Below are 19,314 nucleotides of genomic sequence, written 5' to 3'. Positions count from 1 at the left end.
TAAAACCGCAAACATAACCTCTAAAGCATGCTATCATTATCATTTTGGAATTTAACCGAGTAGCAATAGCCACGGATATAGCCGATACCATTGGTGTCCTATTTGCTGTTTTCACTTGTTGCATTTCTCTCCAGTGGAGGGTCCAGTGTACTGCCACTGTGCAGTTTTGTTTGTGCTGTTTGTCCTCCCGGTCTGTATTTCTCGTACTAGCTTGGCACGAAGCTTGCTCATGGAGGCTGTCGGATCAAAAAGAAACCTCAGATAATGCTGATTCGCATATTCTTTAGCATAGATGTTGATGGTGCTCTTTTAGAAATCATTTGTAATAGACTTACTGAACCACCGAGACACAATTTGCTCTTTAGTGGAGACCTTCCTTGCAACCCTGCACGATCGGAAGAGCAGAGTCCGCTGTTGTAATTTAAACATCTTTCACGTGATCCAAGACTCAGTTATGCAAGAGTGATTTGGCACGTTAGAAATAAAGAAACCTCTGGATGGCTTCAAGGTAACTTCAGTTTAGTTGCGCACGTCCTAGGTCATGGTACTGTATTCCTTACACGCCCTTTATACCATGGCTTTATATGTACCGCAATATATGCGGAGGGAAAGCCATTCCTTTAAAGATAGCAAAGCTAGTTTGGTCATTTTTATTCCAAATGCCTTATTGATGTACGTGAAGCCGGCTCTACTATTTTAATTGTCTATATCACTTAAAGTTGAAACCATAGGGTGTGGAGATCTACGTTCAGCAATGCACCAAAAGTGCTTGTCACTGTGCGAAATCAGATTCTTGCCTGTGTTGAGATCTGTGCCGAAAGGTCAAATGGCTGTACAGTATAATAAAATTTTTGCAGTATGATATGTATTCAACCAGATGTGTTCTATGTGAATCTGTTAAATGCATGGTATGCTACGAAGGGAAAGTGTGTCTTTCTCCAAATTTTATAATGCTACAGAGAAAATCAGCTTTGTTTCTTCAGAAGGACCTTTTAAGAAGCTTGTACTGCGAGACTAGAGCAGTTACTCTGCCAACTGAGCGGACCAGGGTCGGGGTAATGTAACGAATCTATTCCAATTCTTTTCCTTTTTGTGCTTTATCAGTGGTTCCCGGTGGGCACCGCCTCTGTTATTACCATGATTGGCTGTACGTGAGGAGTGAATGATATGATGGGAATAGAATCAAGTGAAAGGAATTGCTGCATTATACCATACCTGTAGGCTAGCAGATAGCTTGAAATTAACAGGGGTTGGGGGCGACTTCTGAAAATTCAAAGTAACAAACTCCGCATAGGGGCTAGGCCATGGACAATGTTTATTGAAAAACAGTCCTAGATATTTTCTTTTGCGAGTGTTGCTAAATGATTGCAATGTGGCATGTGCCCAGCCTCCGATGACACGCTTCTTTAAATCGCCATTGCCATCGTAGGGCTAGACAAAGCCAGGTCAAGCGATCAAGCCATTCACCATTTTGTTGTTTTGCTAATTGGTTCACACCACAGCAACCATGACTCCATTTTAAGCCCTCGGATCAAGAAATCAGTAATACTTGCTTAGGCGATGTTTGGGAACTATTATGTAAAACTTCAAGGAAGCACCTAAGTAGTAGTAGTAGTAGTAGTAGTAGTAGTAGTAGTAGCAGCAGCAGTAGCAGTAGCAGTAGTAGTAAACGCAGAAAAAAAAAGTCGCAGTTACGCCTAAAAGGCGAAGCGTCCATTGCGATAGCAAATTAGTAGAGAGCTATACGAAGTAAGGATAGTAGTTTTATTGGCTGTATAAACTTGGACACATTCGCTTACTAACTGAATTTGTTTAACAAAAATGGTGTCAGCGCGCAGAAGCAAAAATGAATAGATCCTACTCGATGAATGCAGACAGCTGCTGTCAAAATGCTGGCGTAAGCAAGCGCAGCAGCAGCAGCGAGCGAATGTTCGTGCAGTCTATCGCTTCAACGGAAACTGAGTGGCGAACGCACAGCGCATAAAAAGCTATGAGCCGTCTGCAGATCGCTTTCAAGATATGGTGCGGGCGACCATTGCAGCAGGGCAAAGTACAAGTACGCAGTTGCGGGCAGAGTAGAAGCCGCCCCCCCTCCCTCACGCGCTGCCTTCCTGCTTTCCTCCTTTCGCGTGCGAGACTGAGTCGTCAGTTCCCCTTACACCGTTAGTGCCGCACCACAGCATCGCCCCCCCCCCCTCTCCTCCCTCCCTCCCTCCCATCCCCCCACCGCCTTTCACGCAATGGTTGCGTTTGCTCTCCAGCGCGCAAGGGACGCGGGCACATACAGCATATGCCGTGCGGCGACAATTTTATCGCCCTTGGTCTTTATACGGAACCTCACGGTGACGCCGACGGCAGAAATCCGCTTGAAGTGTCCATATAATTGCTATCGCAATAAAAATAAAAATTGTGCGAAGAACTGGGCTCTTTAGTCCAGGAGCCCGCAGCACCTAAAGGAACATGAATGAAAGTAATAATTTATTTTTCGTATAAGCACTGAGTAAAAAAAATGTCGCAGTTTCGCCCGAAAGGCGAAGCATCGATTGCGATAGCAAATTAGTAGAGCGCTATTCGGAGTAGGGATAGTAGTTTTATCGGCTGCATAAACTTGGACACATCCGCTTACTAACTGAATTAACAATCGTGGTGTCAGCGCGCAAAAGGAAACATGAATAGATCACACTGAATGACCACAGCCAACGACTGTCAAAACGCTGGCAGCAAGCGCAAGTTCGCGCGGTCTATCGCTTCAACGGAAACTGAGCGGCAAATGCACAGCCCATACAAAGGTCAGAGCCGTGTGGAGATAAGAGACGGTGCGGGCGACCGCCGGGCAGAGAAGTTGTTGGCAGAGGAGAAGCAGCCACCCCCCCTTTACCCCCTCTTCCCGTTTCTTGCTTTCGCGTGGGAGATTGAGTGGTAAGATACGCCTCTGGCGCCGGAGCAAAGCGCCGCCTCCTTCCCTCCCATACCCCAACGGCCTTTCGCGGGACGGTCGCGTTTGCTTTCCGCCGTGCGTTCGCCCTCCGTGATAGCGCGCGTCCCCCGCGCGCTTTCGCTCGCGCATATGGCGCGCGGCGACGATTTTATCACTCTTGGAATCTATACAGAACCTCACGGCGACGGCGACGCCGACGCCGACGGCAGAATTCCGGTTGAGGTGTCCATATAATTGCTATCGCAATAAAAAAGAAAATATATGCAAAATATGTACGTGGTTTCTAGTTTCAAAGTTTTACAAGTCAGATCAAGCAAACAAATTCTTATGGAGATTTGTTAGCGACAGTACTAGTCATAGCGATGCCCATGCTATGCGGGAAAGCAGTAGCTTTGCAAATGTGAAAACGAGTACGTAAGTTCCTGTTGTACCCAGGGAGAATTTGTTTTTATTGCGATAGCAATTATATTGACACTCCAAGTGCATTTCTGTCGTCGCCGTGATGTTCCGTATAAAGTCCAAGAGCGATAACACTGTCGCTGCGCGCCTTATGCGGTATGTGCGAGTGAAAGCGTGCGAGGAGAGCCGGCGATCGCGGCTCCATCTGGCACGCGCAAGAGAGGGAAGCTGACAGGAAAGGCGCTGTCTTCTGTCATGTGAAAGGCCGTGGCGATGGGAGGCGGGGGGGGGGGGGGGGGCAGCGTTGTTCTCCGACAGCAACTGCGCATTTCATGAGCCTGGGGAACCGACGATCGCGGCTCAATCTCATGCGTGCAGGGAGGCTCATTCTCATGGGCGCAGGGGAGGGAGGGGGAGTTGACTCCGGCACCAACTGCCTACTTTGCACAGCCACGCGTGGTCGCGTGCGCCTAATCTTGAAAGCAATCTGCAGGTGGCTCATACCTTTATGCGTGCGGTGTTCTCGTCGCTCAGTTTCCGTTAAAGGGATACACAGCATGAAGGTCACTTCGCTTGCTGCTGTTGCCACTCTACCTGACGCCAGCGTTTTGACAGCGTGTGTCCGTGGTCATCGAGTGTGATGTGTTCATGTTCGCCTGTGCGTGCTGACACCGTGCTTGTTAATTTAGTTAGCAAGCAAATATTTCCAAGTTTATACGGCCGATAAAACTATTATCCTTACTTCGTATAGTAGCTGTCTACTAATTTGCTATCGCAATCGATGTTTCGCCTTTCGGGCGAAACTGCGGCTTTTTTTATTATTTGCAGCAGACGCCTGGTTTGTTTTTTACTGCATTCTTTAGGCTCGCGAAGCAATGGTCCGACCAGGGAACATGCAGAAGCCGCCTCCTACTTGATTATTGCGTTTGATCTGCTTTTCTGTGTGCAAGCAACGTGGACTAGTGTGCGTTCGAACGGCGCTGGAGCCTTCACATGCTTTGTTTAGTTCCTGTGAATAATATTGAATAAGGGCACGTGCACAGGTGATGGTTTCAATGTAAGAGATTAGACAGCGATAGTAGAGCTTTGGTCGAAGTTCGGTCTGAAATCAATGGCGTGCTCTTGTGTGATTGAAAATCCTACATCGCGGGAAAGATTGCTCATATTATTTTACATACGCTTTCAGAGCACTGATGAATAAAAGCTACCCACAGTGGGGAAAATAAAGCTGCACTGGATATTACTCGAACACAATTATCAAAATAATCACTCATGAGCATCTACCATTGTTTGAGACATCATTAATACAGCCTATACGTCGGATCGGAAAACTGACAACCCGGGAGAAGCTTCTGTGTCTTCACTGCTGCTGCCATTTAAAAATTAGGTTGCCGAGTTGACCAAAGCGCAAATTTTGTGTCTTTTTATTGAAAAAGTTCTGGGAGTACGGGAGACTAGTTTTGACGATACCTCCAGACGGAAGTTTTTTTTTTCCTGATCCCCATTCTACCAATAATTGGCGCGTCTGACAAATAGTTAAAGTTCTGTCATCATTTCAGAAGGTGCATGATGCTGCTAGTAGAAGAATTTAAACATAAATGTTTAACAATGCATACAAAACTTAGCAGTCAAATTAATTAATTTCTATAGGCATGGTAACGGAACAGTTACGGAAGCTCTGCCCCCTCAAATTCTTAAGCAAGTTATAAAATCGCCTCTCCCTGCCTTCCTCCCTTCTGAGCACGAGAAGACACCGCCGCATGAAGCCACTAGCCTTCTCTGCTATCCCTTGCAAGCTTTCGCTTTCACCTACAGCATATAGTATGTGGCTGCGACGTTATCGCGCTTGGACTTTATACGGAACATAACAGCGACGGCGAAATTTGCCTAGAGTGTCCATATAATTCCTATCGCAATAAAAACATTTTGACTTCCATATTGAATCCTTGTCCACAGAACATGCCAATTTACCTATGAAACGCACATGTTGAGCATGTGTGCCACAGGTGAGTTGCATTGAACTTGCAGAGAAAATCTGCCTTTAAAATCGCTGGCGTCTAGGACACAATCCTTCTAGAGAAAGTTAAAATTAAATCTGTGGCCTTAATTTTACCGTAGATTTCTTGTTGGTAGTCTGCTTCTTTTGCAGACTACCATTGCAGTTATGTGTATGCATTGCAGTATGTGTATGTAACTACCACATTGCAGTTATGTGTATGCAAAGCTACTGGAGGTAACACTGAGCACTGTTTTTTGCAGTGTTGTAAGGATGACAAAGCCACAAGCTACTCCTTGCTGAGCATCAACCAGATGCTTGGGCAACTGCTAAAGAGCAAGCTGCGTATTGAGCGTGAACTTCTCAGGTGAGATGCATTGAATACATAGGGAACATCTGTTGTCAGACTCCTAAATTGCTGCAATGTGGGCCACAATCATTCTAGTGGAAGTTATGTGTGGCCTTAACTGGTGGCACTGACATTGTCTGAAACTGCACAGCTTGCACAGCATCTTATTATTAGATGTTAAGGTGTGAGCTGTGTTTTTGCGACAATTTGACTAGATAAGCTGGCCATGCACAGGGTGAGTTTTCAAAATGATTATCGTTTTTTTTTTTTTTTTTACCGCTTGTCTCAGTCCTTATTGAACTGTTGTGAATGTCTCCCTTTCTGTATGTCTCAAGAACCTAGCCTGTGCTACCAGACGTAAAACAGATAGGCAATCAAATTTTATATTCCGCAAAGCCTGTGTGAAAACTAGCACATTCAATAGTTTCAGTAACGCGAGTACTGATGAAACTTCTTAACTAGACGGCAGTGTCTAAAGCCTTCCAGTGAAGGGCAAATCGTATTTCACCAAATGTATGATATTCGTGTCAGATGGCTCAGCATTGTTTAGAATGGGAAATCAGGATTTTATCAAAGTCTGAGGATGTGATAAATCCTTGGTAAAGATCCATGATAAACATTGGGGTGCAGAAGCCTGCACCCCAATGAGGGGTGCAGAAGAGGGGCTCTTTGCATAAACATATGAAGTTAATGAATGTTTATCCGCATGATTATAATCATGGCACGATGAGTTGTCTGAGTTAGTATAGTTACAATTCTTATTGCTTCATTCTGTGCCACTCATTAACCATTGCTGTGACAGATTTTGGTAATAATATGGATGCTTGCTGCTAGCAGTGGCGCACCGACGGGGGGGGATTCGGGGGTTGGAACCCCCCCTGAGGCCGACTTACTTAACCCCCCCTTTTGTTTAACCCCTTTTCTTTCCTTACGCATTTGAGTACTGCAACTAAGATTTAAGACGTGCAATCGTCTGCACACTCGCAAAAAGCGCATTTTATTGACAATTTCCCGTGAAGAAATTGAAATTAGTGCTGTTTAGATGGTATTGGCAAACTGTCAACCCCCCCCTGGCAGAGATCCTGGGTGCGCTACTGGCTGCTAGAGCTAGTTATGAAGGGCATAAAGAATAGGTTTGGAATTAGGGATAAAATAGATTTACTGTATTATTCCAGTCTTACATGCATATTCTCAGTTTTTCATGGTAGATCACTTTGGTTATAAGTTAGCAATTTGTTCAGTTCAGATCATGAATTCAGCTTCAAACAGAGTTCATCTTGAAAGGGACCTTACTGTGTAAATAAAAAGTTAAGGTGGGCTTTACTGCACATTTGTTGTTTCCAGCACCCCACAACAACAGCTTTTTGAAGCTGAAACCCATCTGTGCTACTTCATAAACAACTGGAATGCTAATTTAAAATAATAAACATGGCTTTTTGATATGCTTTCATGTGTCACAGGAGGAGATATTGTTCTGTGGATATGTGGGTCCTAATTATTATGAGCCTAACATTCAGTAGTAGTAAGATATTCTGTTCGCATCTGATCATAACTGAATACCAACCTGAGTTGCTCAGTGGCTGCAACATTTTGTTGTTGAGCACGAGGCTTTGTGTTTGATTCCAGGCTGCTGCTGCTTGCTGCTTCATTTCAGTGGGGCAGAATGTAAAATTGCTGGTTTGTTGTGTTTCTAACACACATTAATGAATACAAGGTGGTCACAATTGGTTCAGATCACTCCATTATGGCGTTTCCCATAGTCAGATTTTGGCTCCGAGTAGGAGTGTGCGGATATTCGAAATTGTCGAATATTTGTTTGAATATTGAATATCTATTTAAATATTGAATATTTCACTTTGAACAGCACTTGGGAGAGAGATAGATGCAAGTGAGGACTGTTCCAAATGAATCTGCTGTATAAGAGCTGTGGTTGCGCAAAGGTGCACATTCTCGAGCGAATTATGCACAGGGCAGATAACTTCTGCTCAATAAAAAATTCCTGCAGAATCAATCTAGCGATGAATGTCGATGTTAATGCAATTAGCATTGAAGCAATGTAGTGACATGCTGTATTGCTACCGCTAAAACCTGTCATGTATGCAGCCAGGATCCTCTCTCACGCATCCCTCTGGACACGCTGCGTAATCTAGTGCCACTGCTGCAAAGTCTGCGTGTGGCGTGTGTCTGAATATATATTCTGACAAGATTGTCTGAATATTGCGACATGGGTTCGATTCCGCTCAGTACCGAAGATATTTTCAAGCATCTTTATCATTGAAGAGCGGCATATACCCAGTGATTCAAGTTGGCATTCAAGAGGTTCATTGAAATGTGGCACATACCCAGTGAGTCAGTGACCCAAGTTGGTGTCAAAGAGTGGCACATACTGAGTGTCACATAGTCACTGACTCTACTGACTCATGTTGATCCAGTGATTGGTTTCAAATAAGGTTCCCCCAGCACAGCAGCCTGATGCTCTACCCAATAATTAGACTATGGACAACCCACTGACCAAAGTTGACGGGAAAATGCTTAGAGACATAGATAGACACATACAGACATGCCAGAAAGTGCGTTAACTATCCTAAAAATGCTAATCGCCATAATATACACTCATTCAATAAGAATGCCTCAATTTTAGGCAGCCTTTATACAAATTTGTTATGATTTGGGCGAAACTTTTTTTTTTTTTTTTTGAGGGGGGGGGGGAGGCAGTCTCACCATCTTTACATCCCTTTAAGCAATGTGGGGGGCTGTAGTGTCATACTTAACTCCTTCAATGAACACAGTGCACATCTGTCCCCTCGTTTCATTACTGTCGTTGTCAGGGTGCACCAGATAGCTTTGTTTCTTATTGTTTAATAATTTGCTTTAATAATGAATAATTGTAATAATTTGTCTCATAATTTGTTTCTCATTTACAAGCTTGTCAATTTACTGGGTATGTGCTGCTCCTCAATGAACCACTCGCCAACTTGTGTCACCGAGTATGTGCCACTAGGTGTGCGGTAAGCAAGGGAACAATCCTCAGCGTTGGCATGCACTGGCGTGCCTTGCTTTTCGTCTTGGAGGCCACATGCAAACTTCTCGGCAGAGCCACTAGATGGTGCTGCATGTCCAGAAAGAAACGCATGAGAGGAGCTCGTTGGCTGCATGACGCATTTCTCGTTGTTCGCATCCACCGGTGCACGATGCCTTGAGGAGGCATGGCACCACTGGATAGCGCCAAGAGTTCTTATGGAAGCTCGAAAGAGGAGTCCCGCTGCAATACATGCCTCATACATAACTCTTTTAGACGGTGGCACTACATTGTGTTGCTATATTGATTCAATGGTAACCGCATTACTGTCGACAGTCATCGTAAGATGGGTTCTGCTGAATTTTTAAAACTAAGAACTGAGCTCCATTTCACAATTTATGCCTGAAAGATTATCTGCAGAGGCATGGTTCCTTCTCTACATTTTCTCCCAACAAAGAAAAGCTAAAACACTCAAAGAGGGCATCATTTTTTTAAAAGTCAGCAAAGCCAAGGACTGCAATACAAAAAGTTGCTGATTGAAGTGCTGTCTACTAGTCATCTGATATCATCCAGTACCTGTTCTAATAAACATAGAGCGACAGATGGGAAATAAGGGTCTCCTGGACTATGTAAACAGAAAGATATTCATTGACAAGCTGGACTCACAATTCATGCAGAAAGACTTTCTGCCGGAGGATCAAAGCCATATGCAAAAACATGTCTGTGTCAAATGCACTGCCAGCAGCATCACTGATTAGTGTACGTGACTTTGGTAAGTTATCCTATGCAGAACGTGCAAAATCTCCACTGGAACCACACTGTGCAGCAAGACAGGAACGGGGAAAAAAGCGGCAGGGCTCATTATGTAAATGTGACACAGTCTCTTGGCAGAAGGCAGGGGAGGAATGTTGCTTGCAGATGCTAGTCGAGGCAAAGGATAAGTGTGTCTATGGTGGCAGTGATGCTCACCTCCTGGCAGCATGGGAACATGACATTTTAATTTCTCCAGTCTCCTCTAAAATGAAGATATTTGAACATTTCTTGGGGGTTAAGACGATCCCTAGACAGCAGGCTACATTTTCTGCTGTATAACCAAAATTTCCAATGGGCCCTGGTGAGGGGTCCTTTAAGGCACCTTTAACAGGTTTTCTGCTGAAGATCTCATTAATGTATATGCAAAATGTTCTAATGAAAAGAGTTTGGAACATAGATGTCTAGGTATTTGCACGTGACACTAATATGTGATGACGTAGAAGGTTCTTTCATTATTTTTGAGAGTGATGCCGAAGATACAAGAGCTTCTTTAAAACAAAATTTTTAATAGGCAAATAATTGAAACCTAGTGGGGACCATTTTGGAATCGGAGAATGAAGTGGCAGTGGTATCTGAGCTTGCTGGCACACTGCAACTGCTTGATATTGCATACAAGGAATCAGCCATACCAGTTATTTTAGCAGCAACTGACTCTAAGTATTAAAAATTGATAATTTGAGACAAATTTAATTTCTTCTTGCCAAAATTTATAGAAGTTCTGTACATCCAGGGTTCGTACACCATCTTGAAATCCTTGAAAACCCTTGAAATTGGAAAAAGAGATTCAAGGGTCCTTAAAACTCCTTGAGGGGAAAAAAAAAAATGTGCTCTTTGATTTTCTTGAAAAACTATTCTTGGGGGTGACTTGTGAACAATCAGAGTAACAAATACTGCATTGGCGCTATGCCATGGACTGTTTCTATTGGGAAACGATTCTATATATTCTTTTTGGAGAGTTTCGCTAAGCGATTGCTGTCTGGCATGTCCACAGCCACTGATGACAAGCTGTTTAAGTCGTGATTGCCATCGTGGTGCTAGATGAAGCCAGATCAAGCAACTAAACCATACCACCATTTTCGTTGTTTTGCTATTTGGTTTATGTTTGCAGCCATCATAGCTCCGTTTTTGAAGCCTGGGCTCTAGAAATGCCTGGAGGAAAGTAAGTTTCAGCCATTTGGCCTTAACGTGACGAGTATCTTTGGATGAAGCCGGACACTACTTACTGACCCTCAACAAGCGAAGTATGTGAAAGTCGACTTTGAAAGGTCACCTGAAGAGCGTGAAGCATGTGTGCAGTTTAACGGCTGCTTAGGTGTAAAGAATTGCTGCTAGGAAGAACGAGATTTGAATATTCTTAAATTTATGTTATGAATGAACCCTGTATTAACCTCCTTTAATTTTTGCCTTCAGCAACCTGGAAATCCTTGAATTGTCCTTGAATTTCGCATTGGATGTTCTGTGCGAGCCATGTGCACATCATAAGTTGTTATAAGTTTCTTAATTAATGTAATCTTGCTTGTGAGCTTCTAAATAATAGCTTTAGCCCACATATTGTAATTGCAAAATTTAAGCAAGTAAATGCTGAAGGCATATTTACTTAGTGAGAATTCTGGAACTAGCTTCTGTTTTGAGATACTCATCCTCAAAATCAGCAACAAAATATATTGGTATGTTATGTAATTTTATCCTGGTGGTTTTTAAGCAGGTCTGCTCAGGATGCCTTAAAGTTGTATCCTAAATTTAAACACAAGATACTTGCAAAAAATTAACTTCAGGTACGAATACAAGATAGACACATAATTTTTATTTGATACGAATGTTTTTATTTTTTATTCACATAACCTAAAGGCCCATAGGGCATTACATAGGGGTGTTACAATAAATCAATAATAGTGACAGTAGACGCATTTAAACAGGTAATGCAATTGCAGTTGAATCTTAGACACTTCACAATATTTCGCATATTGTCGGAGCTGCTGGAGGCTACCACTTTTATTGCCTCGTAAACTTATTGATTACGCCGTGCAGTTTTCAGTTTTGCAGCTAAGAGAAACTTTTTGTTGGGTTAAGCAAATTACGGCCATTTTCTTTCCCTTACCCAGGAAGTCACGCCAAGTAGTGCTCCTCTTACTTTAGGACCAGAAGCTTGCCACTGCAGGTCTCTAAACCACTAATTGAATCACTTTTTGATCATGAAACATAGCTTAGGCATCAGCATTTAGCTCTATTCTTCTTTAAGAGGAACCTTTACTTTGGCAGACCATGTCAAGGAACTGAATAAAATGTTTCCTAAGGGGAATTTTGTCATGTCTAAGCACCCGTCCAACAGGCCCTACTTGTTCGCAACCTAGTACCGTGCTTCCACTTCATGCCAGCATCTAAAAGCACGCAGCCGTTGGCTCAAGTCACTTTACGTGAAGAGTCTCTGCAATTGAATACTTTTTATTAGTATATGCTAGGAACACTTAAAGCTTGCACTTGTTAATGAAATGTGCAAGAAGTCGTTGGAAAGACTGCAATGAAATAACAGCATTGAGGGGCGTTTTTGCATTTCATCCCCATAGAAATGCGGCCACTATGGCCGGTTTTGATGTGAGGCAGGATAGCAGATCCAACGTTTACTCTCTAAATGACTGTAAACTTGGACATTCTTGCTGGCGTACCCTGTAATGTATGTAGTATCAATAATTGTACAGATCGTGCCCATCTTCTTTAATTCTGCCCAACCCTGTCAGCTCAAAGAATGCAGTATAGGAAAATTACATGGTCATGAATTTCACTGAAAGTTTGGTGATCGATATCTCAAAACTGGTCACACCAAGTTCTTTTGAAGGGGAAGGCACCATATATACAATTAACACTGTGCTTTGTCTTCCTTAGAAATATAATTCAAAAGGCAATAATAGATTTGATATTTGAAAGCAGTAGCTTGACACAAGATCTCTCTTAGCGCATTGCCTGTGAAGCTGTGGTGTCATGCTGGTCATATAAACAACAGCACTTATGCGAAGCACTTTAGTGGCCTGGGTTGTCGGCGGCGTCCATCGTCACCATGCTCACAGACAACTGCTCAAAACAGGGTCAAAACAGGTGCAGAATTGATCAAAACCGGTCCAAAATTAACTAACATGATTCAGAATAATTTAAAAGATGGGAATAATCAAGCATTAAGCACATTAATTAGCAGAAACTCATTAAAATGGTTCCGAAATGCCAGACTGGTACCAGCTCAGCGCAAGAGAGGGCGCCACCACCCCACAAGCGCCCGCATTGAGCGACAATGCTGGCACATGACTACTTCGCACTTCCCCAGGTTTCACTCTAGTGGAGCTGCATTAGCGCTGGATTTGAACTACACAAGTTTCTTTCCTCCGTGACCCTCCTTCCTTCTGTCGCTCCCCAGTCGAATCCTTCTCCGCTACTCTCCGCGGTGAGAGCACGCGCGCTGATGAAATTTTTAAATTTGCTTTAAGTGCAAAAGATTTTATTGCGTGTAATAATGCAGCGTGCGCACAGGTCCTTAAAATCCTTGAAAACCCTTGAAATTGAAAGTTCCGTTTTGGAGGCTGTGAAAGTCCTAGAATTTCTTTTCCATCCTTGAGAGCCCTTGAATTCTTGGGGTTTTTCAAGGGGTCCAACAGTGCGACTCACATTATATGGCGGTTGAGGGTGGTCCCGGCAAACTTTGTTGCTTTCCACAACGCTGCGACTGCGAGGTTAAACTTCCTGCGCGAGGAAAAGGCGAGCGCGCGTCTGCCGTGCAATTTTCTTTTTTTTCCCTCTGGCTTGCTTCGACTTCAGGGTTGGCCAAACGCCATAAGTTTCTGGCCACAATGAGGCTAGAGCGTCTCGACCTCCTCGGAAAAAATACAAGTTGTGCCATCATGCTTATTTGTAACGAAAAAGCAGTTACATGAATCTTAACAGTTGAATTTGGTAGTATTTCACTTCTTTGGGGGGGTTTTCCTTGGGCTGGATCTATTGGCAACCCACTAAAAACAGGTACAGCCTCATAGCCTGAGCGTTGTCTGTTGGCCACATAGTGCTGTGTTTATCTGTGCGTGCCCACTCCGGTGCTGTCAATGCTTTGTTTGCTTTTTCCCTCATATCGATTGTGGTGTGCATAGTCCAGAAATGTAAAGCCTGGGAAATGTAAATTCTAAAGCGCTTGGCTCAGCTACGACGATTACAAACTTTGGGTTGCGCTGGATACATCAAACCCCCTCCGCGCGAAATGCACATCCTGCAGAAAGACCTTCGACATCGCTTCTATGGGCGAATCTGCTCTCAGAAGCCACACGAAAAGTGCAAAGCACTGTGGAATCGTGCAAATGGCAGCTGGAAACTCTATAAAGAACTACCTGACACCAAGCACAAGCGAGCGGTCTACTGGGTTGGCTCCATGTCAGGTGACTCATCTAAACAGTACCTGTAAGTCACACGAGGTGGTTACCAATGCAGAAATTCTGTGGACAATGAAAGTTATTACCTCCCACTACTTGTACAGATCATCCGCACAAACCGGCGACTTGTTCAAGCGGATGTTTCCCGACATCAACGTGGTGAAATCGTTTTCCTGCGTAGAAAAAAAAGCGCTTATGCTGCGTGCCATGGGCTCAGGCCATTTTTTTTTTTTTTTTTTTTGTCGTCCTTGCAACAAGACGTACAGAAGTCTGACTATTACGTCGTGCTTTTTGACAAGTCATCGAGTGATTTCCTGCAAGAGAAGCAAATGGACGTGCATGTGCGCTTTGGGACTTGTCACACAACGTCGCCACCAGATATTGCACATCCGCTATTGGGGGCATTCCACGGCAGAGGACATTCAGGAAATACTTCTAAGGGCTTTGGAGCCTTTGCTACTCGGGAAGGTTCTTCAGCTCTCGATGGATGGGCCGAACATTAACCTGAAGTTCTTTAGGAATATGCAAGTGCACTTGCAGGAAAACCATCAGGTCCAATGTGTTGACTTGGGGACTTGTGGCCTTCATACCATCCACAATGCCTACAGGGCAGGGGTAGGAGCCAGCAAGTGGAGCATTGACGTTCTGCTGTCAAGCCTGAGTGCACTCTTCCGAGACTCACCAGCACTAAGGGAAGATTTTTCAACTGTGACTAACCAGGAAACATTTCCACTGCAGTTTGTGTCTCATCGATGGGTGGAAAACACAATTGTCATTGAAAGAGCTTTGCTTCATTGGAATGACATAAAGAAATACGTGGAGTCTGCAAGGAGTAAGCAGGTGAGCTTACCAAAGTGTGCATTGTTTGAAAATGTGTACAGCTTTTGTCGTGATTCCTTGACGCTGGCAAAACTGAACTTTGCTGTCAGTGTTGCTTCCATTCTTCAGCCATTCTTGAAAGACTACCAGTCCGACAAGCCAATGATCTTTCTTGCTAGAGACCTTGAGAGTATTGTGCAGAAGCTCCTTGTGAAATTCATGAAGGCTTCAGTGTTGTCTTCATTGGCAGGGATTGGTGGTTTGCTCAGGGTAGACGTTGATAACCCTGATAACCACACTCCGCTTGAAAAAGTGGATATCGGCCCCAAATGTGAACAAGCACTGAAAGATTCAAGGGCAAATGTGAAGGATACATTTCAATTCAGAATGGAGTGTAAACTATTTTTGGCAGCTGTGACGAAGAAAATATTGGAACGAAGTCCCCGTAAATCATCAATGGTTAGAAACCTGACATCTCTAGACCCCCGGCTCATGTGCTCGAAGCCGGATCAGTGCCTTGTGGGCCTAAGAAAGGTGTTGGACGTCTTGACCATGGCAGGAAGACTCAGTGACAGCCAACGGGAATGTGTAATGGCAGAATACACTGAGCTACTGCAAGAGGTAAAGCACGAGTTTCACCTGTTTAAGAGGAGCCTTAGCAGGCTGGATGAGTTTTTTCATGATCTCCTGAGCTTCTACAAAGAGCTGTGGAAAGCAGTCAGGCAGTTGCTTGTTTTGAGCCATGGGCAAGCAACTGTCGAACAGGGGTTCAGCGTCAACCACCAGATCTCCGTAGAGAATCTGAAAGGTTTGTCATACATTTCACAGCGTATCATATGTGACGCAGTGGACAGGGCAGGTGGAATTTTGAATGCTCCTATAACAAAAGAACTCAGAGTAGCTGTGTCAGCAGCGAGCATGACGGTGCATACTTGGAATCAGAAAAGAAAGGGTACCAGGAAAACTCAAAGCAGACAAAAAGTCGCACAATCATGTAAGAAGTTGAAGGGTTGCAGACAAAGAAAAAGAAGCTTGAGGCAGTCGTTGCCGATTTAACTGCCTCTGCAGATGGATATGCAGAAAAGGCTCCGAGAGCTGGTGACACCACGCAAGTGGTGAAATCAAATAGCTTGAGAAAGACCGCAAAAGCGAAGGCTGAAGAACTCAGCAGCATTAAGACGCAAATAGAAAAGAAACTGAAAGACCTGCCCTGAGCTTCAGAATTTCATCTAGTCGAATGAAACTGTACGTGCACTAAGTGAAATCACTTTCCTTTGTTCTGTCCAATAAAATGTAACATGTGTGAACTACCGTATTAAATATTTAAATTTTTTGAACGGTCCTTGAAAAGTCCTTGAATTTTATTTCTTGGAAACCTGTACGAACCCTGTAATGGTAAGTTTATGCTGTGTTTCTTGTCGCAGATCATTTTTAATTACAATGTCACTGCTAGTTTAGACTTTAGGCTCATTGCCAGACTATCAGCATTGCTGTGGATTTTGCAACTAAATCGTTTGATTTTGTGGTCACAGGGACATCAGCAAGGGCAAGGAGCCACATCCAATCTCATGTGTCAATGGAGTTGATGATGCACCTGCTCCGACTGACTTCATGTATCTGCTTGAGAACTGCCAGACAGCTGCTGTTCCTTTGGACCGCTCCATCAATGCCTTGCAGGTGTGTGACTCTGCTCATCTCCTGGCCAAAAGTAATCAAAGCAAGTCACATCCTGCTTTCACAGTATTAGTTGTGGGCTCTCTCAGCAACAGACTCACTGTCTAATGTCCAGCCACAAAAACTAAGTGCATGGGTGTGAGCAGGTCGAGCCAAAGAAAGGACAAAAAAAATTATCTGGATCCCATGCACTGGGGGAATCAATGTAAGCAAACCTTTCTATGCTGTTTGCTTTGATTGACAATAATTAGCAGTGATGTTGACGGCGAATGTTTAATTTCTTCAGCGTTGTCCAATATGAGAGTGGTGAGTTGATGTTAAACGTTACCTAGCGTGCACCACTGCTGCTTGTCTGCGTAGTACACAGAACGCACAGCTAGACGTGTTTGCTTGAGGCGTTGTTGTGTGCCATTGTTCATAATCTCTGGAAGGGTTGAGCATTATCATTGCCTCACATGGCACATCGCATCATAAACAAAGCGTTAAACTTTAATTGAATTATTCGGTTGTACGTGCCAACACCACAATCGAGGATTATGAAGCATGTCGTAGTGGCGGACTCTGGGTTAATTTTGACACCCTGGTGTTCTTTAACGTGCATCTAAATCTCCCGTCAAAATTTGGCTGCCATGGTCAGGATTGAACCCGCGACCTTGAGGAATGCCATAGCTGCGAAGCTACCACAGCGGGCATAGAAGTGTTGATTTGACGTGCAACCGCTTCAGTAGTGTCGCCTAAACACTATGGTGCTTTAATGCAGCTTTGCGTCTGCACGCCTTGCGTCAGTTGTTCAGTTTAGAAATTTGCATGGTGTTTATTAGTCATAAATAGCAGAAACGTACTGTACCTTACCTTCTGTTTGCCCACAACCACTGTCGTGTCTATAGTAGTAGCGTTTCCTTGCCTTCTCACATCATCATTTCCCTCTCCTGTCCTCTCCCCATGTATGGGAACTGCGAGAGTGGCAAGGCTGTTATTCACTTGTTCCGCAACTGGGTTGGTTCTACTTATTCTCTGCCTCCTCTCCCTCTCCTCTCAACCATTCTATCTACCTTCCCTGTGGACTTGCACTTTACTAGAAAGGTAAGGGTTGCAGTTTCTGCAATGCTTTGGAGGGGGTCATGGATAATTACAGCTGTCAAGGGGCTAATGTGGCGACACCCAGGGAGCTCCAGAGGGCATTGTGCACATGCGACGCGATGGAAAGGTCCAAACGAGTTTCTCGTGCCGACTTTCCTCTCTGCCATGCTCCTTCCATGTACATACACACCCTGAACCACCACCCGATGCAGCGTGCCAGACAGCAGCAGTAGCGGTAAGGTCGAAGGAAGACGCAAAGAAAGCTTTGCTTTAAAATAACAAATTCAATATTTTTTTGTGGCACCGTAAGCCACGGGGTGCCAGAATTATTTTTTTGTTGCAAATTTTATTGTGAGGTCACACAGAGGACTTTTCTTTTTCTTTTTTTTGTTGTGGAGTTAAATTTCACTGGAAGATATGTGTAATCTGTTAATGGCCTATATAATAGAAATATTTGAAAGGTGCTTTTCTTTCCTTCTGCTTTAAAAAATTACGTGAATGTCACATGTAAATGAGAACAATGCTTGGTAACACGTGTGTGTGTGGTTGACAGTGAAGGAAGGTTGCAGAGCAATTCATATTCATTTATAGCTTGAAGACTGTACTGTGTGTGTTAGATGCTGTAGCATGTGCCTAGCTCTACTTTATATATTTTACTTATATTTGCATGGCATAGTAATGCAATGCCATGCAATTAGGTGGTCTCGCCACCTTAGTCATTGTTTCTCAGTACTTGGAAACTTAACCTCATTTATTACAGTGCCGTCATTGTGTCATCATGTGATCATCGCAAACTGTAGAAACTTATCAAACACTGCTAGGCTTGGTTGTTGTCACATAAGCTCGCAGTTCTGCATTATGTGTTTTTGATCACGAAAGGAACATGCCCACTGTAGGCTTTGGCTGGTCTCCTGTGTCTTACTGAGATTGTAAAATAGCAAATATGTATGTGATCTAAAGAAAAAGAGAGAGGAAAGCTCAATCTTTGTTGTGTCATGCAGTGCAAAACTGCAGCACAAAATTACATTGCCAAATAAATATATAAACAAGACTTACAGTTTCCATTAGTGAAAGGAAATAAAAAGTAGCTAAGATGCATATAGAGCAGTAGTTTCTTCTCCAGTAGAAGATACATATGCATTTTTGGTTAACTTAGTGTATTGTGCAGTGTGAGATTTCTGCATTTATTTAGTGGCAAAAGAGGTCAATTACTGTTGTTCGTCAATAATTAATTGGCTATTAAAAAAAAGATATGCCCACTTTCAAAAGAGAACAATAAACAATTTCCACCATGCACGAGTTTACGTTCATTTTACTTTGTCAAAGCATTCTGTTGCAGCCAAAGTTGGATGTGTTGAATCCCAAGGGAATCACAAAATAGTTTGATAAGTGAATAATTGAACATATAAAAATTGCTGATGTAATGGTTGCTGACACTTCCACAGGTCGCTGACAGTTCGTGGGGTTGCCACAGCACTCACTTTCAAATTTATCACATCCAAGGCCTGTAAGCTTCGAAGTTTTTAATGGTAGAACTGTTTGCATAGTGTACATAGTACTTTTCACATTGTCGGAACTGCATGCTAGTGCTTAGTGCGAGGTGTGGCGGCATTGGTGCATAACCACCAAGCATTGAAAGGCTGCATCACATGGACCATTTCCTCCAAGTAATGTGCACCATGTAAGCCACGTGGCTGCATGCAGTGGTGCATGTTTCGGACACCTAGAACACGAAGTTCTCAATGCAGATGTATTGGTGTTGTAGCTTGGTCTTGAGCATATCTATTAAAACATGTTGCCGCTCTGCCCTATTTAGTATGTTGA

General features: G+C 43.6%; 1 protein-coding gene across 1 annotated transcript in view; it reads left to right on the top strand.

Annotated features, from left to right (window-relative positions):
• Positions 1–19,314, top strand: part of LOC119433159 (histone-lysine N-methyltransferase EHMT1-like) — a 135,626-nt gene that overhangs the window by 82,670 nt on the left and 33,642 nt on the right. The window contains exons 16-17 of the mRNA XM_037700298.2: positions 5,597–5,700; positions 16,269–16,413. Of these exons, the coding sequence (XP_037556226.1) occupies positions 5,597–5,700; positions 16,269–16,413 (249 nt within the window). The remainder of the gene's footprint in view (positions 1–5,596; positions 5,701–16,268; positions 16,414–19,314) is intronic.

This window comes from Dermacentor silvarum, chromosome 1, assembly GCF_013339745.2.
Source record: "Dermacentor silvarum isolate Dsil-2018 chromosome 1, BIME_Dsil_1.4, whole genome shotgun sequence".
In the NCBI taxonomy this organism is placed as follows: Eukaryota; Metazoa; Arthropoda; class Arachnida; order Ixodida; family Ixodidae; genus Dermacentor; species Dermacentor silvarum.
Note: the sequence above shows the minus strand (reverse complement) of the source record. Positions and strands in the feature narration are given on the sequence as shown.